The 21,814-nt window shown below is 44.3% G+C and overlaps 1 protein-coding gene across 1 annotated transcript in view; it reads right to left on the bottom strand.

Moving 5' to 3' along the window:
• SPMAP2 (sperm microtubule associated protein 2) overlaps window positions 1-21,814 on the bottom strand; it is a 171,752-nt gene that overhangs the window by 39,099 nt on the left and 110,839 nt on the right. Inside the window, exons 3-6 of the mRNA XM_069648097.1 lie at window positions 19,902-19,960; window positions 17,692-17,749; window positions 17,034-17,160; window positions 15,610-15,805 (exon numbers count right to left, since the gene is read on the bottom strand). Of these exons, the coding sequence (XP_069504198.1) occupies window positions 15,610-15,805; window positions 17,034-17,160; window positions 17,692-17,749; window positions 19,902-19,960 (440 nt within the window). The remainder of the gene's footprint in view (window positions 1-15,609; window positions 15,806-17,033; window positions 17,161-17,691; window positions 17,750-19,901; window positions 19,961-21,814) is intronic.

Here is a 21,814-nt window from a genome sequence, read left to right as displayed (position 1 = left end):
GTGTGAGTGGCGGACAGTATTGTGTACAAATGCAAATATCCCCCTGAGAGAGCTCTCGGACGAGGAGCTATTTTCTGACACTGAGGGAGATGGTGAAGTAGTGATGGAACTGGCAATGCCCTGCGACATCGTAGTTACAGCCAGACAAACTAAAGTTGAACTAATGGCGGTAGTAGGAGCACCGCATACATTTTTTGATGAAGACATGAGTTCAGTACCCGCTAACTTATGGACTAACGGCCCCCACGATGTAGGGTTGCTACATGAAGTTCAGCCTGTGGTGATAAAAGTAAAACAAGGAGCAATACTGCCCCGGGTGAAACAATATCCACTGTCGCGAGAAGCAGAAGAAGGGATCAGAGAGACAATAGAAGCACTGCTAGCACAGGGTATAATAGTGCCCTCAAACTCCCCATGCAACACATGCATTTACCCAATCAAAAAAGCGAAGGGGGGTTCATGGAGGATGATACAAGATTTACGCCCATTGAACGATGTGGTAATGAAGGAGTTCCCTTTAGTCCCGAACCCGGCGACAATACTGTGCAACATTCCAAAAATAGCATCACACTTCACAGTAATTGACTTAAAAAATGCATTCTTTTCGATTCCCTTGGCAGAAGAGAGCAGGTACTTGACAGCATTTACATTGGGAGGAAGGAGGTTCGAACACTGCAGACTACCACAAGGATATTGCGAAAGCCCAAGCATATTTAACAGGGTACTACATGAAGATCTGGGGAATTTGTCTGTAGAAAGCACAGTGATTCAGTACGTTGATGATTTATTGGTTTGTGCACAGGCTGAGGAAGAATGCAGACAGGACTCGATAACACTATTGACATTATTGGCAAATAAGGGGTACAAGGTGGACAAGGGGAAGTTACAATACTGTCTGACGGAGGTCCTATACTTGGGTCAGTTGATATCAAAGGATGGCAAGCGAATTATACCAGACAGGGCACAGGCGATTAGAACAATTGGGGAGCCCAAAACAGTAAAAGAGATGCAGAAATTTCTGGGTATGTGTAACTATTGCCGAGCATGGATATTGGACTATGCAGCGTACACAAGGCCCTTGCTACAGGCACTGAAAGAAGCACAACAGGAACACAAACACATAGAATGGACAGAGGTGATGAACACAGCATTTAACTCACTAAAAGAGCTGATATCAAGCGCTCCAGTACTAGCAAACCCAGATTATGGGCGCGAATTCTTCTTATTTTCACACTGCAAAGGAACATTGATGACAGCAGTACTGACACAGAAAACATCTTTAGGGCACAAACCACTCGCTTACTATAGCGGCACCCTAGACGCAGTAATGCAAGGTCATTTCGCGTGCGAGCAATCCCTAGCTGCAGCCGCGTTCGCAATTGAAAAAAGTGCCACGATAGTAATGGGCTGCCCGGTGACACTGTTCGTGGAACACTCACTTTTTGCAATATTAGAGCGAACAAAGAGCACATTGACAACACAACGCGCCACAGCATATGAGATAATACTGTCCAGCGCTAACATCCATATAGTAAGATGTAAAACAGTGAACCCAGCCACATTCATCACAGAGGCATGCACCATAGAGGACATGCAAAACCACAACTGCGCCACGTACATAGGTGACGAAAGTAAGGATCAAGTGATTTTTGAAAATGCCCTGACCGAGGGTGAGGTGTATTTTGTGGACGGGTCAGCATCAATAGACATGGAGACAGGAGAAAAGCATGTGGGTATGGCAGTGGTACGATTAGAGGAAGATGAATATGAGATACTAGTACAACACCGCCTCCCATCACACTATTCAGCGCAAGCAGCAGAACTAATAGCGCTAATAGAAGCATTGCATGCCGCCAAGGGGTGCGCAGTGACCATATATACAGACTCAGCATACATGACAACAACAGTTCACGGTGGGTTGGCCCGGTGGGGGCGGAGAGGGTTCCGACGAGCAGACGGAACGCCAGTACAGCATGCAGAATTATTGAAAGAACTGATTGAGGCCCTGCAAGACCCCACGGCAGTGGCCATCGTAAAATGTCAAGCTCATACCACCAATACAGATTTTGTATCTTTGGGGAACGCGGCAGCAGACGCCGCTGCCAAAGCAGCTTCATATCTACAAAAAGGTGAAATAGGAGAGTACATGTTGCACCACACAGCAAGCCAAGAAGTCCCCACAGGATACAACATGATGTCCACACAGGAGATAATAGAGCTGCAAGAGGGAGCTAGTGCAGAGGAAAAATTGCTGTGGACTAAGAGAGGATGCAGCAAATCACCGACTGATTTATTGTGGCGACAAGAGAGTTCAGGAAAAGTGGTAATGCCAATCACGCTGTTAGAAATAGCATTTCAACAACTACACTTTCCTGCACACAACACAAAGAAACACATAATGGCAGAGATACAAGAAGATTGGTTTACACCTTGCCTCCAGGAACATGTCACAAGGTTAGCTCTAGAATGCACGACATGTCAAATTTACAACTCAGGTATGACATTGCGTACACTAAGGGGTACGATACCAAAACCAAGTGGCCCATTCAGAGAGCTCCACATTGATTATGTAGACATGGGAGAAAGGTGTAACGGGGCTCGATACATGATTGTGGTTGTATGTCCATTTTCGAGGTGGGTGGAGGCAGGCCCTTGTGCCCGCCCTGACGCGAAGGGCGCCGCGAAGTTCCTAGTGCGGGAAGTGTTTCCGCGCTGGGGAATTTGCGACGTTATTCGCTCAGATAACGGGACGCATTTTGTTAATGAACTCTTTAAAGAAGTGACTACATTATTGGGAATAAAGCACAAATTATGTTCGATTTATCATCCTCAAAGTAATGGCGTCGTAGAAAAGATAAACGGCCTGTTAAAAAGCAGATTATCAAAACTTTGTTTTTCCCTTAAAAAGACTTGGATGTACTGCCTGCCTTTGGCCTTGTTTGAGTTACGAAACCAGCCAAGTAAGGATCACCATTTGTCCCCGCACGAGATCGTCACGGGAAGAAGAATGCACACAGCGCATTCGCCTCTCCGTGAGCGTTCTGATGCACACAGAAGCACAGCCATATTGGGGGAGGAGTTCACAGAATACCTGCGAAAATTGACAAGGGCAGCGCGCGTAATTTCAAAGCAACTAGCCCCCCCCTCGACAAGAGAGGAGGGGAACGCGACTGAACCAAACGGTTTGCCTGAAAAACCACTACAGCTAATGCCTGGGGACCTTATATATGTTAGAAGTTTTGTGCGGAGGTGGAACGCACCACGCTTCCATGGCCCCTATGAGGTAGTGTTTTGCACGCCTACAGCAGTAAAGGTTAAGGGCCTGCGATATTGGGTGCATTTGACAGATGTACGTAAAGCTTACAGCGCTGCGGAGAGTGAGGTGCAGGATGAGGCACAGGCAACAGCGGACGATGAAGTTGTGCGGAATGAATGATTTGAATTTCGTGTGCTTCATGAGATGAACAGTGAACACAATTAGCGCGCAACAAATGTCCTGGACTAAAACATGTACACATGTATATGTAAATTTTCTTTTTACAATTTTTGAAAGTTTTGCGTGGGGTTCTTTTTTTTTCCCCTTCCTGTACTATTTAAGATGTTTTTTATTATTGTTGTTTTTAGAAATGTCATGTTTTTTTTTATTATTCATATATATATATAGTAAGTTACAAATAATATTGACTGAAAGCTACCTTGTCTGTCAACAAACCCCCTTCCTCACCCAACCCTATATTTTATCACCGAAACGTTACAATGTGGAAATGCTTACATGTTTGTATTTAATGAACTTTTGTGTCTCAAACAGGATTTATCATGGCATCGAATGGGCAGCCTGCAACTAATAGATATGTTAGATTTAGAGAAATGTTAGTGGCTAGATTAACATATTCATTTGAATGTGGTTTATCAATGTGTGCTATCGTGTTCTTCATCTCAATGTTTTGTCTGGTGTTACACTGGATTATAGCGTTCATCTCTACCGAGATGAACGAGGGGGGAGGGGGGAACAACACCACCCTTGCTCCTGGAACGAAAACAATTCCGACTGTAGGTATCAAAGAAGGTGATTTCTTGATCTGGGATGGAGCACACTTTGTGTGGGGATACTATACTACACCACCCACTGCTGTCCTCTCACAATGGAGAACCAAAAATGTAGATAATGACACAATGTCCCAACCTGGAACATACAACAACCACACGATCCCTCCCGCCCCAATTTCAAACAACGATCTCTTGTTTATTAATGAGGATGGAAAAGTGATTATGATGGCAGAACACACGCCCCTATATGAAGAATTAGAAAAGGGGGGTGGGAGGGAGGAAGGGGGGCCTGGTTCTTCACCTCCTATAACGAGAAGGTACAGAAGAAGGGAGAAAAGTAGGCGGAGAAGAGAGACTGGTGGAAAAGGGTATGATGAGTATTATGGGCTAGGGTTAGACAAAATGGAAGACCCACGACACCCTCACCAAGCAAATAAATGGTATGCAGATATGAGCACAACAGCTAAACAAACAACCAATGAGAGCTGTTATGTCTGCTCACTTATCCCCCATGCATCAGGCACACCTAAAGTATTGTTGCCACGAGAATTGCCCATTGTGGATGCCCAATGTCTCCTTCATCTCACGCTGTGTAGAATAAAGAACACTTTCCAAGCACACGATGTCTCTTTCAGAATGGTACAGAACAACAAAACGTGCTATTCGCAAGCGTCTGGAGTGATCTGCCTTAAAGAACCTTTCTTTGCAATACAAGGGACACTGTTTTCCGAAAACAAATGGAAAGACGAAGAAGTGCTGTGCAAGGCAGAAGCGCTGAAAGGTGTCCAACCGGACAAGTTGCGGTGGATGGAAAGAACGTGCTTGCCAATATGGAAAGAACACATCCCTAAACTAACATGGGTAACAGCGATGGAGAAACCCTTCAAGCTACAAAGTGAAATACAAAACGAACTATGTTTCAAGGGAGAAGGAAAAATGGCAATGGGAACGAACACGAACTGTAACAAAACTCTCACCATCCCGGATATGAAAAAAGGGACAGCAGCATTAATGGACACCTACTGGGTATGCGGAAACCAGGCGTACCTGCACCTTCCCCAATCATGGAGTGGTAGCTGCTCAATGGCCACCTTGCACTCGACACTAATGGTGATTCCAGAAAGCCATATTGACAGAAGTAACATGATGAAAGGAGGCTTGAACCAGAATGCAGCTTCTCCAACTACACAAGCGCACCTTTATGTCCTGTCCTCCGGGGGGAAGGAAGAAAAGCTCTCAAGAAACAAGCGAGCCTCGAACTACATATCACAAGCATCATCTGATTTATTGGCACAGATCCCAGACAAGTATCGCCTGTTCAGCTCCGTGGAAACATTCTTTGCTTCACTAGTGTCCAGTGTCCAAGCAAGAGCAAATGCAAAATGGCTCCAGATCACACGGTGGGAACTGATCCAGTTGGCCAATGACACTGAAGAAGGGTTCAACATAATAAAGGTGGAACTACGAGCTCTGCGACTAATGACCATGCAGAACAGGTATGTTCTAGACCTGTTGACAGCTATCGATGGAGGTGTTTGCCGAAAAATAGGAAGTGCGTGCTGCACGTTCGTACCTTCTGAAGACGCAGAAAATGGGTCCCTGTCCCACGTTATTGAAGCAGTACATAACCTGGGCGAGAAGATGAAAATGGAAGGTGGAGCTGAGGATAGCTCGTGGTTCGACAATATCTTCTCCTGGGTTCCCTCATGGCTTGGAGTGACAATGAAGTTCCTGATACCAATAGTGGTGATCATCCTTGTGATGTTCTGCCTGTGCCAGGTGGGCCTCCGATGTTGTGCTAATGCAGTCCCTAACGGTGCAATGATGATGGTTACAATGGGCAACTCCGGTGGTACAATTAAAGCAACACAAGAAGTACACGTGCAGACAGGAACAGACAACACCCCCAGGTACCAGTTAGTGCCTATGTGCCGTGACAAGTACATAGTAGATAAGCTATGGCACACCACGATTAAAGAACCACGAGACGTAGAACTGGAATGGTATGAGGAGGTCTGGGTAGATCTGGAAGAGACCGGCGACTGTATATATTTGACATGTACACCAGACGAGTATGCTAGGAGAGGTGAGAGCTTAAGGGGGGTGTGCAGAGCATGGATGCCTATAAAAGGAACCCCTGCATGGGATGGTGCAGTGTTAGAAGAACAAGAATGTAGAAGATTAGAAGAGCTAAAGAAATTCGTTACTTTAAGTAACGAAAGGGGGGAAATGTAGGGGAGGAATGGCCACGAGGCCCTCCTCACCTACAGCTCCCTCCCCAGGTGAGGACCATGGCTCGGTGGGAGCACCCTCATGCCACCCGGGCCCAGGTGGAGGGGGGTTCACCCGCCGACGACATTGCCCACACGCACCCTGTCTTTGCATTTACCGAAACTTAAGTTAGGCCTAGACGCCATCGTGCACAGCAAACATGGTGTGAGTTCAGCACACTGTAACGAGGCCCCCACCTTTGGAGGGCCTTTCATGCATCTCTGCCGCCTCAGCAGCCCTGGCAGATCCGCTGCGAGCGCGCTCCCATGAGAAAGTCGGAGATGAGCTAAACCCGAGATGCCAACACGGCAACATTATATTAGTAACAATGTGATATTGCACCCCGTATGACCCAGACCGCAAGGCCGGGGCAACGGGGAAAAAAGCTGAAGCATCACTATCTGAAGAAGGTAGAAAATAGTTCAAGTATTGGTGTTAATGAACTACCTCTGTTTAAAATGTGAACGAACCATAAAAATGTAACGTTATATGATATCCCTCCAGGTCTGGACTAATGCTGCTATAACCACGGAGAAAGATGTTGACCAAACGTGTAACCTCTATCTGTAAAAGTGTTTTTCAATAGTATGTAGAAACTTGAACTCATATATGTTTTCTGAATCACCCAAAGCGGCGAGCATCAATCTCTGTAGGCCATAACCTAGATATCCCTCGTATAACGTCTAATGTACATACAATACGCACACAATGTAGTGAACATAATGTTAGGTAATGAAAAGGTACTGGAACCGACTGTATTAAAGAAATGTGTAACGAAAATGAAATATATATATATGTATATGTGTGTCTGAATAACGTTAAAATGAGGCAGAACAGTATAAAACTTCTGCATTCACTGATCAGCAACGCACGAGGAAAATACCTTTGTGAGTATATGCAAGGTCATTCCCTCTCCCACCCCACCAAGCCTGCCAGATAAAAAAGCTAAGACTTGTGCTGCGCTCCCTCACCTCCCCCAACCAAGCTGGCGTTACTTCAGAGAGTCAGAGGCCCCGGCGCCGCAACCAAGGCCACAGCCCGCCACCTGTGTTATTTACAGCACGGTAATAAACCCACGGATGAACCCACTGATCTACCAGCACCCTCTCATAAATCCCCACGAACCCCCCCAAGAATCCTGACCCCGTGTAAGGACGACCCCCATCATTGGGACAAGACACAGAGACCCATCTATATAATAACTTCTAACGCAGCAGACAGACATGTATCACTCGGCCCAGGTCCCAGAGCCCCGTCCCGCGACCTAAAATACCGGTCAATAAGACTCAGGTAAATCTCACCCCAACCAACAACCACCAGACCTCTCACGAGGTGCATTCCTCATGTGTTGCGTTTATTTTATAAGATAAGCTACGGAACAATTTATTAGTGAACGTAAATGTCATTTTCTGAATAACTGCAGTGTGCATGGCCTAGGGCAACTAAAACAGGAAAGGTATTCATCATTGTCACAGGCTGCCCCAGCGCACCAACACCGCACGGATGACCTCAAGCCGGCCTGCCAGGCCCAACCCAACCCACGAGGCTGACCAGTGACGTCGTCTTGCCAAGACCAACCATGCTGCAGCAACACCTATAGTTAGTCGACGATACCCAATCCCAATTAACTTGTGCCCCCTATAGTGTTTAGGTGTTGATGACGTTTTCTGTATTAGAAATACGCCTGTCTTTGCTATTGTCAGACAGAGCGCTCTCGTAGGTTGCAGAGTTCTTTGCATGCCTTATCCTTGGATAAACTCCCACTTACGCTCACCCGCACTCTGTCTTGGTCTTATTCCCACTACGGGAGAGTCCCTTATTGTCTCTCATTGCGGGGAGGATCGTGCTGAATTGGGGGCGCTTCCTTTCAGTAGTTAAAAGGACAAGATGGCAGATTCATTTTGACCACATGTATGATGGAATTTAATTCCCCCAGCCGTCTTAATCATTGAAAGTAATATATATATATGTATTTGCTTTGTAATTTCCTTCCATTCTATCATATTTACTTTTACACTTATTTTTCACGATTAGCCCTGAATTTTATCAATGGAGAGATGGTTTAATGTGTTTGTATTGCTTGTTTATATTATTGTATTGAGGTTTATGGTAAACGTTTTTATCAAAATAAAGTACAAATGAATGAATTAATTAACTCTTCCTGTGACGCTTAAACACGATTAGTGAGTAACTAGTTTTGTAACGGCACCTCGATACCCTTGGTGTTAGTGCACTTTATAAATGAATAAATATATAAATCTTCTTCGTCACAGTATTTCCATAGGACAATGAATTAGGTTTTATAGGGAAAAATGAGGAGTGTCACAATAACATACAGTGGTACTCAAAGGTAAGAAGATTAGGGAGTTCCACCACAGAACGGGAGTCACCATCTCCATGGAGGAAGCCTCTCCCTGTGAGTTCCTCCTGCTTTTTAACACTCCTAGGGGGAATATCGGCAGCGGCCTCACCTCCCTACCCTCACAGGGAAGGGCTCCCTTATGGGGAGAAGTGACGTGTTCCCATAATTCGTTACACCTGCCCAAATTTCCTCAAGCAATGCTACCTGTGATGAAAGATGTACAGGCAACTTGACTTCTCATTATCTGCAAAAGTGTGTCCTGCTTTGTTGGAATCTGAACATACCCAGACCGCTGTGCCAAGACTATGGACCAGATTACAGGTTTGGTGCCATTCCAGTGGTAAATATGCTGGAATACCACCAAAAAGAATTACTGTTACAAGCACTTGGTCTGACGGACTTACCGCTGTATGGCAAGTGGTTGTATTAGTCCCCATTTATGGAGATTTCAATGGATTTACCATCAGCCGTAATTCCGCCAATTTGGATGTTTTTGTAGTAATACAGCAGAATTACCATTTTTCCCCTCTGCTTCACCAACAAGTTGTAGTACAGCAGTGCGGTAATGTGGTGGTAATTCAGTGGTATCAGTGTCTGGTCTGTGGTTCAGTGGGCTAATACATCCACTACAGGGGCCTGTGCTTAACTTAATGGTCACAGGTTTGAATCCCGGCAGGTCCACTCAGCCGTTCATCCTTCCGAGTTTGATAAAAAAAACAGTACCATTAAGTTGGGTAGCAATAAAACATCTGTTATCTGTCAATAGCGCCAGGATACCCCTCTGGAGGGAATGTGCGCTCTGCAAATACACTTATTATTTTATGTTATAACCCCCATTCTTTCTGGCACCACCATACTTGTAATGAGGCCCAATGACCTGTATGCCCCGTTTTTGTGATCAATGAAAAAATATTAACATGATGTGAAGTTGTAATTACTGAATATTTAAATATGCTTCTAAGGACTACAGTATTGCGATAACTTTTTTTGCCTTTTAACAACTATATACATAATAATAAATATTATGAAGTATTGTTCAACCATTCACTTATCTCCTAGATGGCTTAAAGTTACTTCCGTGATTCCAAGTTTTCACTACATCTCTCTTCTGTTCCTTATCTTCTGTGTTCGCTCTAAGTTTCCTCAGCTCTTAAAAACTGTGACCTTCCTAGTCAAAGTCTTGAATTAAAGGCAGTTTACAATTATTTTGGAGGTTCCATTCCACCTCCCAGTTGCCCCGCTATCAATCAGTCTTGAGATGAGCCTCCACCATCTTGGAATGGGACGGACGCATTCCCCTATAGGATTTAGTTATGGAAGAAAGGAAAAGATGGCTGTTCATTTCCCACTCTTGCCCTTTCATTCATAACAAACACACTCCTCACTTTGTCCTGAACACCACACCTCTCCCTACTTTGTAAACCAATCTTTTCTGAGAATACCTCCTTAGCCCAGACATGATAGGGATACCATCATATGACATCCTATGATATGTCAGGATATTACTGAAAAAAGCTTATCACCATAACGACAACTGTACTCTTAACACATAGTCCCCTTTCCTTCATACTCTTGGAACCCCACGGAATGCGGGTAAAGCAGCATTAATTAGAACTTACTAGTAAGCATGGGCACGCCCTAGCCACGTCCCTATGCGGTACCTCCCCCATGCGCTTTGCCCAACCCTCAGCCCCTTTATCACATCAGACATGGAGATGTATTAGTGGGTTAGGTGGGAGGGCATATGGAGGGATGTGAACTATGGATTAAGAGTACTGTTATCACAATAGTAAATAGCGTTTACATATGCTTACATCCCATCGCTTTTCCTTCATAGCCTTTCTAAAAGATTCTAAAGCATTCCTCAATTGAGAAAGTGGTGTTTGGAGTTTTACTGCGTGAAAAGATTCTTTAAAATAGCTTGCCCAAAATCAGCCTTATTTCTTAAGTGGTACTTAAGTGAATAGTTCCTGCAGAAGGAATGATGAGTGGCCCAAGAGGATGCCTTGCATATATCCTGCATGGGCACATGACTCTGGAAATCAATTGCAGCAGACTTTCAGATAAGAGGTGAGCATGGATGCCCTGAGGTGGAAGTTTGCCCTTCCCCATTTAGGCCTCCAAGATCGTGAACACCAGTCATCTAGTTAGAATGCCTTTTGAGGCTGCTGATCAAAGTTCACTGAGTCCTTTCAAGATAGAATTCAAGCAACCTTGCTTAGTCCTAGATATCCAAAGTTCTTTCTGCTTCCATGCCAGGTGCCGGGAAGAAAAGGGGTAGTGAAATGTCCTCATTTATGTGAAAGCTAGAAACATTTCCATGTAGGAAACTAGGTTGCATACTAGGAACCATCTCATCCTTATGTAAAATAATGTATGGGTCCTTGGTGCTTAACCCTGCAACTCTCTGATCCTGTGACCAGAGATAATGGCAACCAGGAAAATTGTCTTTAAGGTTAAACAGTGGAGAGCTGCAGAACCCAAGGATTCAAGGGCCCATGGCATTAGTGCACATAGCATCCCATTAAGTTCACAGTTAGTGGGGTGCCTCCTCTTGGATTGATAAAGCCACAATAGACTATGGAAATATCTTTTCACAATAGGATTTGCCTTTTCAATCTAGTGTTTAGGTAGGCCATGATTACCATGAGGTAAGACCTGCATGAATGCATTGAAACACTTTTCTCTGCCAGATACGTTACGAAGGAGAGGACATCATCTAAACCTGTCTCCAGTGGGTTTTATTTTTTCTCTAGGCACCAGTAATATAATCATGTCCATTTGTTGGCATACTGAGATCTGGTAGATCCTTTCCTTGCAGCTCTGATGATTTTCATGTTCTTTACCCAGAGGTCCAGGTGACCATACACTAGATCATCACAGACCAAGCTGATAAGGAAAGCGAATGTGGGTTGGGGTGCAGAGTTTCGACAGTAAGTGTGGTCTTTTTGGCAATATTCAAGGGGCTTTGCTCCCGTTTGCCTCTTGATCTGAATACCAGATACTCTTTGCCAAGTTTGGCACTATCAGGATGAGGGGACAATTGCATATCCATTTCATCTTGTACAGCACTTTTGACATTAGCGGGATGGGTATGTGTTGATCCCAACGAAAGAAGAAAGTGTCTCCCTTTGAGCTCATGCTCTCTCCACACTGTGACCGTGTGGTACGTATAGATTAAGATGCAATAACCCTACAGAAGGGGCCAAAAGGCCTTTGTTCCCAAAAAAAAAAATAATGCCTTTTAGTTCCAAGAAATGTGTGTGACAAAGACGCTCTTCCAGATTTCAGAGGTCATGGATTTCTGAGTGATCCAGGACTACCACACCAAACCCAAAAAGGAACAAGTATGTGGAGAGGATCCTGGTGGGGTGGGGCGTGGGGGTTGAGAAGGGCACCCACACACCCACATCTTGAGGTTGCTCTTTTCTATCCAACAAAGCATATCTGGGTTGGAATTTGGGTCAACTCTGTCTGAGACTGTGAATCCTGTGAATCAGGTGAAGTTGTGATAATATTATGTGCAGCCTGATATGCGGGATGACCAAAATGCACAAAGCCACGAGGCTCAGCAGAAGCTGAAACTTTACTGCCATGATGCACTGACTTTTTAGAAATTCTGTGAAGATAAAGTATAGGCTCAATATCCTTTCTGGAGGGGGGCAACCCTCCCTTATTCAAAGTCCCAGGCTGAATATATTGTAGTACATCGGTGTAGTAAAGGCTGTGATGGTGAGGTCCAGCACATAAGCCAGATGACATAATGAACTGAGTTCAACACCCGCAAGGGCGTGACACTTTGTATCAGCAAGACGTCCAGGTACCAGATTATGTGGATGTCCTGTAGACGCAGATGAAACCATGAATGCGTCCATTACCTTGTTAAAGGATCTCTGTGCTGAGCTTACACTAATTGGAAGGACATTGTACTGGTAGTGAGAATTCTGAATTGAGAAAGTGAGTTATCTTTTGTGTGGCTTCAATGTTGATAATGGGCATCTAGATATGTAGATATAATGCACACAAACAATCCTTGCCCATTATGGTGCACAGAATCTGCCTGGAGTGACCATTTTGATTCTCTCCTTGGGAGTTACTCATTGAAGCAGGACAGATCAAGGATAGTCCTGCAACCCATTTTGTCCTTCTTGGGAAAAGGCAAAGAAGTGGTAAGAGTGCCCCAATGTGAACTCTCCAAATGGATCTGCTCTAAACGTTTGATGGGAATTGCTGGGGGAAGAGGAGAGAGGAAGCCTGGATCCTCTCCTCACTACTGACAATGTCCAGGAGTCTGGCATAATTTTAGTTCAAAACGAAAGTTTGAGAGATACCCATCCGCTGACTGGTGTTGAGTGCTCATGTGCCTTGGGACTGTCAACCCTTGTTTGTCAGCCTCCCGTGCTATGGCAGTCAAGAAACCTTTGCTAATTCTAGGTCATTTTCTTGCCTGTGTTCCAGAGCTCTGGTTCCATCTATCCCTAATATGGGTATGAGATAGAAAACCTCTGAAACCTGCAGATGAGTGCTGGCCTGTCTGTTGTGATGATGAAGATGCTGATTTGGTAACAGGCCGGATAATGTTGATAGACTTTGGGCGATGAGTGAGTCTTTCCTTTTGTCATTTCTATGTCTGTGCTGGAGCGAAAGAGGGTGAGGCAATTGAAAGGCAGAACCCTGACTTTCTCTTGTACCTCTGGTACACCCTCTGGAGGTCTAGTCCTAAACACATTCCTCTTGCGGCTGTGTCCACATATCTGGCTGCGGATTCCAGCATGTTGTGAGCCGTCAACTTTGCTTCTTGCAAGCCAGCTTGGAATTGTCCTTTCTGGAACTGGACATGTGTCCAGAAAGGGTCTCCAGTTTGTGTCCAAATGTTGTTGCATGCCGCTAGGATGGCACCAAATTTGCTTGGTGCAGATGCAGAGCACTGTTGAGGAAGATTTCTATAAAATGTTCACTGGTCACCATATTTCACCTCCCATGCCTGTTACATGGCCACATGGGCGAGGCTGGGGAATGGGACTGGGAGATACCGAGGGCTGGAGACCACTGGTCACTCCGTTTTGCTGGCAGTATATGTGGGATCCCCCAGGGCATCAGTCCCTAGTGTATTTCAGGTCACTTAAACTACCAAGAGAACCCTAGCATGGTCCAGTGGTTATAGTTCTCAAAATGCTTGAAGACCTGCAGAGTGGCTTAGGAATATCAGCTGTATTCAGAATAGAAACCCAGGGAATTAAAAAGTGGTTTCTCACAGGCTCCCCAGCTGCGGGGGCTCCTGAAGTGGAGTGTTATTAGAAAATGTCAGCTAGCAAAGGACAAGTATGCAAGCACAGTTTACAGGCTATGCTGCAAGCAAGGCCTGTACCAAACCTTGGAAGCTTGCAGTTATGTAGGAAAGCCAAGCAACCATAATGCACAAGTTATTAATGGCCAGTTGCCCCCAATAGGACAGTCACAGAGTAACCACAGTCACCTTATTCCAAGATGATGGTGAGCCATTGCATAACATCAGGGTGGTTGGCTGTGCACACCAACTGACATGGAGAAATTGGAGTTTGTAAAGCTCCAAATCAATCAGAAACCCTGTTCCTGAACCTGTGCACAGATGCTGCCTATTTTATACTGACAGGGACAATTCCAAATCCTGCATTAGGCTATACAAGAATGGCTAGTGAGAGGATAACTGTGGGAGTTAGGAGAAGAGTTGTTAACACAAAATACAAGTGGCGTGTAAGGCAGAGGAGTAAGGTTGGAGACAAGCAAAGGAGAGACAGCTGAGTGGATGAGGAAGAGAAGGTGTGGAGAGAAGAAGGATAGTGAAGGATAAAGAAGGGAAGGAGGTGAAACACACAGAAATAATGAAAGAGGTGGAGGAGAAAGATCAGAAAAGAGAGGTCTGAAGAAAGTTGGGTAAGGTATGAATTACAGCGAGAGAGGTAGAGAGAGAAACTGAAGAGGAGAGACAAAGAAAGTGAGTGAATGACGAGGTGAAAAACAAGCCTCTATTGACATTGACGAAGTAGAGGAAGGATGTCAAGAGGGAGAGCGTGAATGAGTGGCATCAGTCAAGAACAGTTGAGGAAGAACATCAAAGAAGAGATGAGGAATGAGAGGAGAACAGGAGAGACAGAGGTAAATGGAAAAAATCCCACACATGATGGCGGAAACGTTCTTGGGGAAGAGAAATGGATGGTTTTTGAGGGATGGTCAAGGGACTTCAGCTGCTTAAGACCCGATCAGGAAGGCACACAAACCACGAGAACGGTCGGATTGAGGGCCAGATTTGTCCCAGGGGCAAGAGTCTAAGCGAGAAGATCTCTAAGATAGTCCAAAGTTGGAAGGTAGTTTGCTGAGACCAAGTAGGAGGGGTGTCCAGTAGTTTATACAGTGACTAACGCTTGACCTCTTCAGACAACCTGAAAGTGCTGGGTGGTGGTGGCAAGTACCAGAAAGCCAATGTGAGAACCAGATGATATCTGCACCAGCCAACAAAGATACAGAACCAAAACCAAATATTTGGGGCATTATAAATTCACAATGACTATGAGTGATGTTTTGAACAGCCTGGGAGATTGCCTTGAATCAAGTCAGAGAGGAAAGAACCAAGGACCACATTCCTAAAAGAAGCCAAGGTTCTGGTGGGGTACCAGACTCATCTACCACTTCCCTCCTCATCACTGGTGCTTCAGTCAACTCTAATCCCTTTGTGTGATGAAAATAAAGGAATCTGAGACATTCAAATTGGTTTTGAGTCATCTGTTGATCCTTCTGCCATTACAATGCTACTACTGATTGAATCGTGACCCTTTCATGGGGACTCTTGGGACAACCCATTACCACATCACTACCTTACTAACGAGAGGGAAAATAGGCAGGCAATTAACAGCACAAGCCAGATCCGATTTCAAACAATAAACACGACTTACCTGCCAAAAGTTCAGTCTTGTTGTTCTGTGCTCGGGTGGAGCTGGAGGAGCCGGTGGACCCAGTGATGGAGTTGTTGTCACCGGTGCTCTGGTCTGTATCCCAGAGTTCGTTCACCAAAGTCAAGCTGCGTGTCTTAGGCCTTGCTAACTGAACTATCCGAGGGCTAGGAGAAGCTGCCATGGCCCCTTTGCTCACCTGGAAACAATACACATACTTTAGAGCAGCAGTGACTGTGAGCAATATGTGGCAAGGGCTTACAGACAAAAAAGGTCACTGGAATGATTAATAAGAGTTTTGAGGAGAAATAAAGACTCAGGCTACCTAATTCTTTCAATTGCATTAGCAAACCCAGGTAGCAGACATCCTTACTTAATCCTTTCTTAGTTTATCAACAAATTATTAGCAAATCAACAACCATAAACAACCAGAAATCTATCAAAAATGCAAAATAAACAGTTCACATTTGTCGTATCCTGCAACCTATTTTTTAACACCATCCTACCAGCAGGGATTTCTCTCAAATATATTTATTTTACAGGTTCATGCAATGGTGCTGCCCAGCTATAAGAAAGGATGTGTGCCTTTCCATACTTTCTAACCTTACCTCTTCCTCCTGCCATGAAGCCAACTTGATGCAAGGATTGCCCTTCCATGGCACACACATAAAACATGTAACAGGGGCAGGGAAAGGTGAGTGTTGGCAGTTAAGTGTGCTATGCTCATCTACTGCCTATTTCAACAGTGCACAGCGGCTAGCTTTGACCCTCTAAACTGTAATGGGTTTCTGTAATGCCGCCTGGAGCTAAGGACATTCATCGCCTGACCCAAGGGCAACTGGTACTGAGCAGGTACTTCTGTTCTCATCATCGGTGCTAGGGTCACTTACAAAGTCAAAGATGGAGGGTTGTATCTGTAAGCATCAGGGGTCAGGATGGAAAAAGTCAGACATCAAACAATACATTATTTTTTCCCACTACCTGTTTTACTGATGGGCATTGCATTTACTACACTAAATCCTCAATGGCCTGAATATCATGTTGCAGGGATTAAACTGTGTTGAAGACGGTAATCAAATTAATCATCAGCGGTAACAACAAATTGACAACATACTGATACCAGGTGTGTATGGTTTGTTAAATCAAGGATATTGTGCGAATCTAAAATCTTAGTTTTAAGACAAATGGAGTGCTATGTGATAATCGCGCCACACAAAAACCGGTGCAGAAAAAGCCACCTGCAGCCCCCTCATACTCCTCCTTACCATAAATACTACCCCAACCCACCCCCACTTATAAATGTGGTTTAAAAGTGGATTTTTAAACTGCTGCTTTTTCTGCCGTGGGATTATCACTGGAAACGACAAAACGTTGGGCAAAGGGGGAGTGAGGACCGGCACAACGGAACCTGCTGTTCGAGTACATACAATGCTTTGTACAGGACGGTCTTGCTTCCATTCCTTGCTTGGTGTTTTTGCCTTTGCTAAATTCTCCAGCCTGGGTGAGGGAACTGCAAGCAGAGCAGACTGGCTCACTGGCCACGTGGGTGACAATCTAAAAAAAATAAAGGAGAGGCAATTTCAAAGGAATGCAAATAAATAGTAGTGAATATTGCTAAACTGTACTGGCAGCTCTGGTGAAGGCAACAGGTCAGGAACACGTACTGCTTGTAGGGATTGACCCACAAAGCACGGAATGGCATGACAGAAGTTAACACCAGAAGCATGAAGCAGGGGCAGCAAATGCAGAGGCTACACAGAATTGCAGAGAATAGGGAAGGAGCACACACTGCTAGAAAGGGACAGTACATTGAGGCCTAGTGCAGGAGTATAAGACTGCAGATTGCAAAATATTAAAAGGACACCAAAGGCAAAGAATGCAGTAGTACTCGTAACATTCACATAAGAGGCAAATTTGTAAAGCAGGCATTCACCCTCTCCCTCTTGTAAAGCACACATTCACCCTCTCCCTCACCGCCCCCATAGGGGATATCCTGGCACTATAGACCTACATCAGATACGTATTGCTACACAGCACAATGGTACTCACTGCTGAGGTAAATTCATGCTACAAATGTTGTCTCACCTATCGTTCTTGTGGATCTTTTTAGGCTGAGCAAGCTCCTCTTGCCTCATCGTCACAGCTGGAATATAAAAGTAGAAATGTGAGTACTGTTTTAATTTAATAATGTAATCTTGGGCTGTCATGGTACCAACAAATCCTGTTCCATCAACTTGTCATAGCACAGACAACCATGTCCCACCTACTTTGCACTGTAGAATAGTCTTACCTGTATAAATACAACTATATAAATAAAATAAATAAAACTAACTTCATGGCAACGTTTCAGAGACAGGACTACAAACCCTGGGCCAATCTCTGTGCATTAACGCAAGAACCATAAACCAAATACCACACATCCAGTGACACAGCCCATTTAAACACAACTCGGGACTTCAACATTCCAAAGAAAGAACCAAATGGTCATACCTCAAAGAGCATTAACAGCAGGAACCGTGCCACCTCACAAGAATCAAGCATAGAGCTACAGACCAACAGTCAAGATCAATAGGATTCAATCCCTCGGCACGAGGAGCCAGAACCCAAGGATGCCAAACCAATATACCTATAAACCAATAACAGTAAGCCCTGAACTACAATCAAAATGCTTCACAAAAGGGTCTAATTAAGACACCAAACATGCAGGACCTCAATCCAATGGGCATTTCTCAGAGTTGCAACTCAATGGCCGCTAACCTAGAAACACAACCAATATCTATCACTCAAATCTCAAGGCTGCATAACAGAGGTCCAACCCAGTGATCCTGCGTGAGTGTTCGCTATGCTGTACCATCGGGTTTGTGGCATGAGTTGTGACTAGGGCTTATCAATCCAAAACCCAGAGTCACAACCCACACATTACAAACACAGAACTACAACTAAAGAGCCTAAGATACTCAGCTACGATCCAATTACCGTATTGGAGGGTTGTTTGTGAGAGAGGACCCTGCTAATGCTATTTCTTGGTATTATTTTTGTTAATGTGTTTGGTTTGCAAAAACATCCATGGTTGATGCATTCAGTTAATGCAATTATATATACCAGCTGAAAATATGGATGCTGTGCGAATAAAAAGGTCTGCCCTCAAGACTAAACACGCCAATACAGTACTTCACACTTAACTGCATGAGTGGGTGTAGCCTACAATGATTCCTTATGGGAATTTGGGACTAACATAGACGCTGTTAGACTCAAATGAATGAAGAAGGTAATCACCTCAACACTAAGAAATTCACAATGGCTTGCCCCCAACTTTGTATCATTTTCGATGCATGATTCATAACCTGCAAAGGCATGTCAACGAAAGAACCTCCCTACAGTGCAAATAACCAAGGCATGTGCAAAGCTAGACCAAACCGAAAGCCTCCTCTAGCAGTGGAACAGTAATAAAGGTAGGGAACGGGCTGGGTCTTTCTTCAGATCCTGATACACCCACCCGAAAGTGGTAAAACAGTACTGAATGCTGCATCACAAGGACTCATGCCTGGCAACCAAACCTGCCTATGACAATTATACTGAAACAAGATCTGGAGCTTCATCTCCCCATTTCACATCAGGCCAGACTTTCATTAACACTCAGAAAAGAATTGAAAACACGTTTTCCAATGGACACCTCATCCAACACTACAGAGAAAACTCGATCCCAGGCCTATGTGAAATCCCCTTGCAGATTGTTTTCAGCCAACTCCACATTTTAACCCTAAGATTCCTGACACAACCCAGAATCAATCTACTACATTGTGCAGAATCACACATTGTTCTTCCGCCTTTTTACAACACTCGGTTTTGCACCATAGACATGCCTATACCACATTACTAAGATCCTCAATTGAAGGGCTCAAAGATTGAGGAAATTACTGAACCCCAAACATAGGGCTGCAATAACACAGCTCAGTCGGGAACTTTATCAGAAAAATCCCCAAGCTCAACCCAGTGACGAGAAAGCTAGGTTCTCAAATTGAGGACTCAAAATTAACTAACAACGAAATGTTACAACAACTCACTAAACACAAACCTAAGGTTTCAAAGTGATGATACGCATCAGCGCCTCAGTCAACGGGTCAGAACCCGAGTCAAAAGCAATGGGCCAAAAGTTCCAGACCCAACCCCAGGGCCACAATTGACCTACCTCAGTGTGACAACTCAATGACCTCCACCCAAAATTGCCTTCCCCACCTCCACCCATGAATACAATGTCAACTTTCCTCATGGAAAAACCAGTTTAGTGTTCTTACCAGGGACCGTAGGCTGCTGGGTTTTTGAAGGCACCTTATCCAACCAATATACAGATCTCCTGAAACAACAATTACATCAGTGACATTGGAGTCTTACCTCAGAGTCCAGTGTTGCATGTTACCAAGACAAAAGCAAAGGGGGTTTGGCCAAATTCCTAACTACTTGTCTCATAAGAAATAGAACTCACAGCATGGGGAATACCATCAAGCCCAAAACATGGACATTCAGGCAAAGTAATTTGACTTTAAAATCATTCTGCTGCTGCAATCTTTGTATTGACTTAGATGTGTCCATTTTAGAAGAACCGGGCTGAGTTGATCCCAGAGAAAGCTAACGTTACTTAATTGCAGGTGTAGATCTACAGTATAGGTGTCTTTAATAGATTCAAACATTAGACTATTCCCAACTCTTAGGCTGGTAACCCCTGCAATCTTTTGTTTGAAAACATTAACATAGAAAACATTAACCCTTTTTTCTTACTGATTAACACACCCTGTTCAAGCAGGCCAATGCCCTTTGAAGAGCTATCACACAGTGTGAGACCAGCAGACAATTTGTAGCAGAAATGAGTGTTTAACACTAAACAAACTAGGTGTTATGTGAATACGGTTATGGGGTTGGAACAAAGATGAATCAAACATGGTTACTCTGTAAACTAGAGTGAGGATACAAGTAGAAGTGAATAAGTACAAGGAATGTTCATATGGGTTAGTGTCAGCCTCTAAAGCTTGTGTTGACCTGAATTCCAAACTTTCACAAATGGTTATAGTGAGGATGGATATTTCTTGAAAGTAAAACAAAGCCTCTTACAGTTTCATGGGGCTAAGATCGTCCTTTCTCAACTCTCAGAGGCGAACACCCGCCCTCTGGCTTTTCACCCGTCTTGGCAAAACCTGTCGATATGGAGCTGTGGTTGCTGGATTGCCAATGAGAGTCTATTTGTTCCCCATCTGTCCTGGATACATTTTCAAGCCACCATTATAGTGCCCTGCCATGGGCAATGTCTCAAAGGCTGTGCTGGTCACTGGCTCAGATCAATTTCAGTTCTATTTTTTTAGGGCCCTTGATCTTGTCTGAGTCTACCACAGGCTCAGCTCAACATCCCCAGGAATCCCCCTGGATGAGGTTCACATGGAGTATTCAGGTCGACAGTCTTAAGGGGCCTTGCATGCTTAATCCTTCTATATTTCTTCATGTTTTGACTTCTCCTGGAGCATTTATGGTTAACATTTCCACTGTTCCTTTTGGAGTGGGATATTGGACCACATGTTACTTGTTTCCTTGTGGGCTTGCCAGTCCCACCAGATTCTGCATTATGTTTCTACTTGTCTTTTATTAGTTTCTCTTACTTTCACACCAGCCACTACTCTATTATCATTTGTGGTTTTGCACGCCTCATAGGTCCACATAAACCCTTTGTTCTCCACTGTTTTAGTGAACTGTTATATGCATTTAGTCCTGGGGAGAAAAAGGGAGTGGGTAAAAAAGAAACACCAGTGACTTCAGCTCAGGTGCAGTATTCTCTGCAACAGATAACAAGACCCTGATTAACAATTGATGTTTTCACTAACAAAGCGTTTCTTGCTACTCTCTGCTAATAGATGGGTGATCTTTCAACAGTAAGCACCACGCAAACAGATATACAAAATGGGAAGTGCATAGTTTCACCTTCTGGAACTTTCTCTTGCTATTCTAATACTAACCGAAAATGCAACAACGCTTAATGACCGGTTTCTCCGAAGCTGCAAACAGCACATTAAAGCTCTCTCTTTCTAATCGCAATAAGGGCCCATTTCCTGGTTCACGGAGAGGGTAATTATTTCAGTCACTCACAGTGGGGTTTTAAGTGTCACTGAGACTTCTTTCTGGTCGCTAGTTTTTGCAGGATATGGTAGTGCATATCATCCCGCCT

The sequence above is a fragment of the Ambystoma mexicanum genome, chromosome 1p, assembly GCF_040938575.1.
Source record: "Ambystoma mexicanum isolate Mex_15411 chromosome 1p, UKY_AmexF1_1, whole genome shotgun sequence".
NCBI classification, from domain to species: Eukaryota; Metazoa; Chordata; class Amphibia; order Caudata; family Ambystomatidae; genus Ambystoma; species Ambystoma mexicanum.
This window is presented reverse-complemented; position numbering and strand designations above follow the sequence as displayed.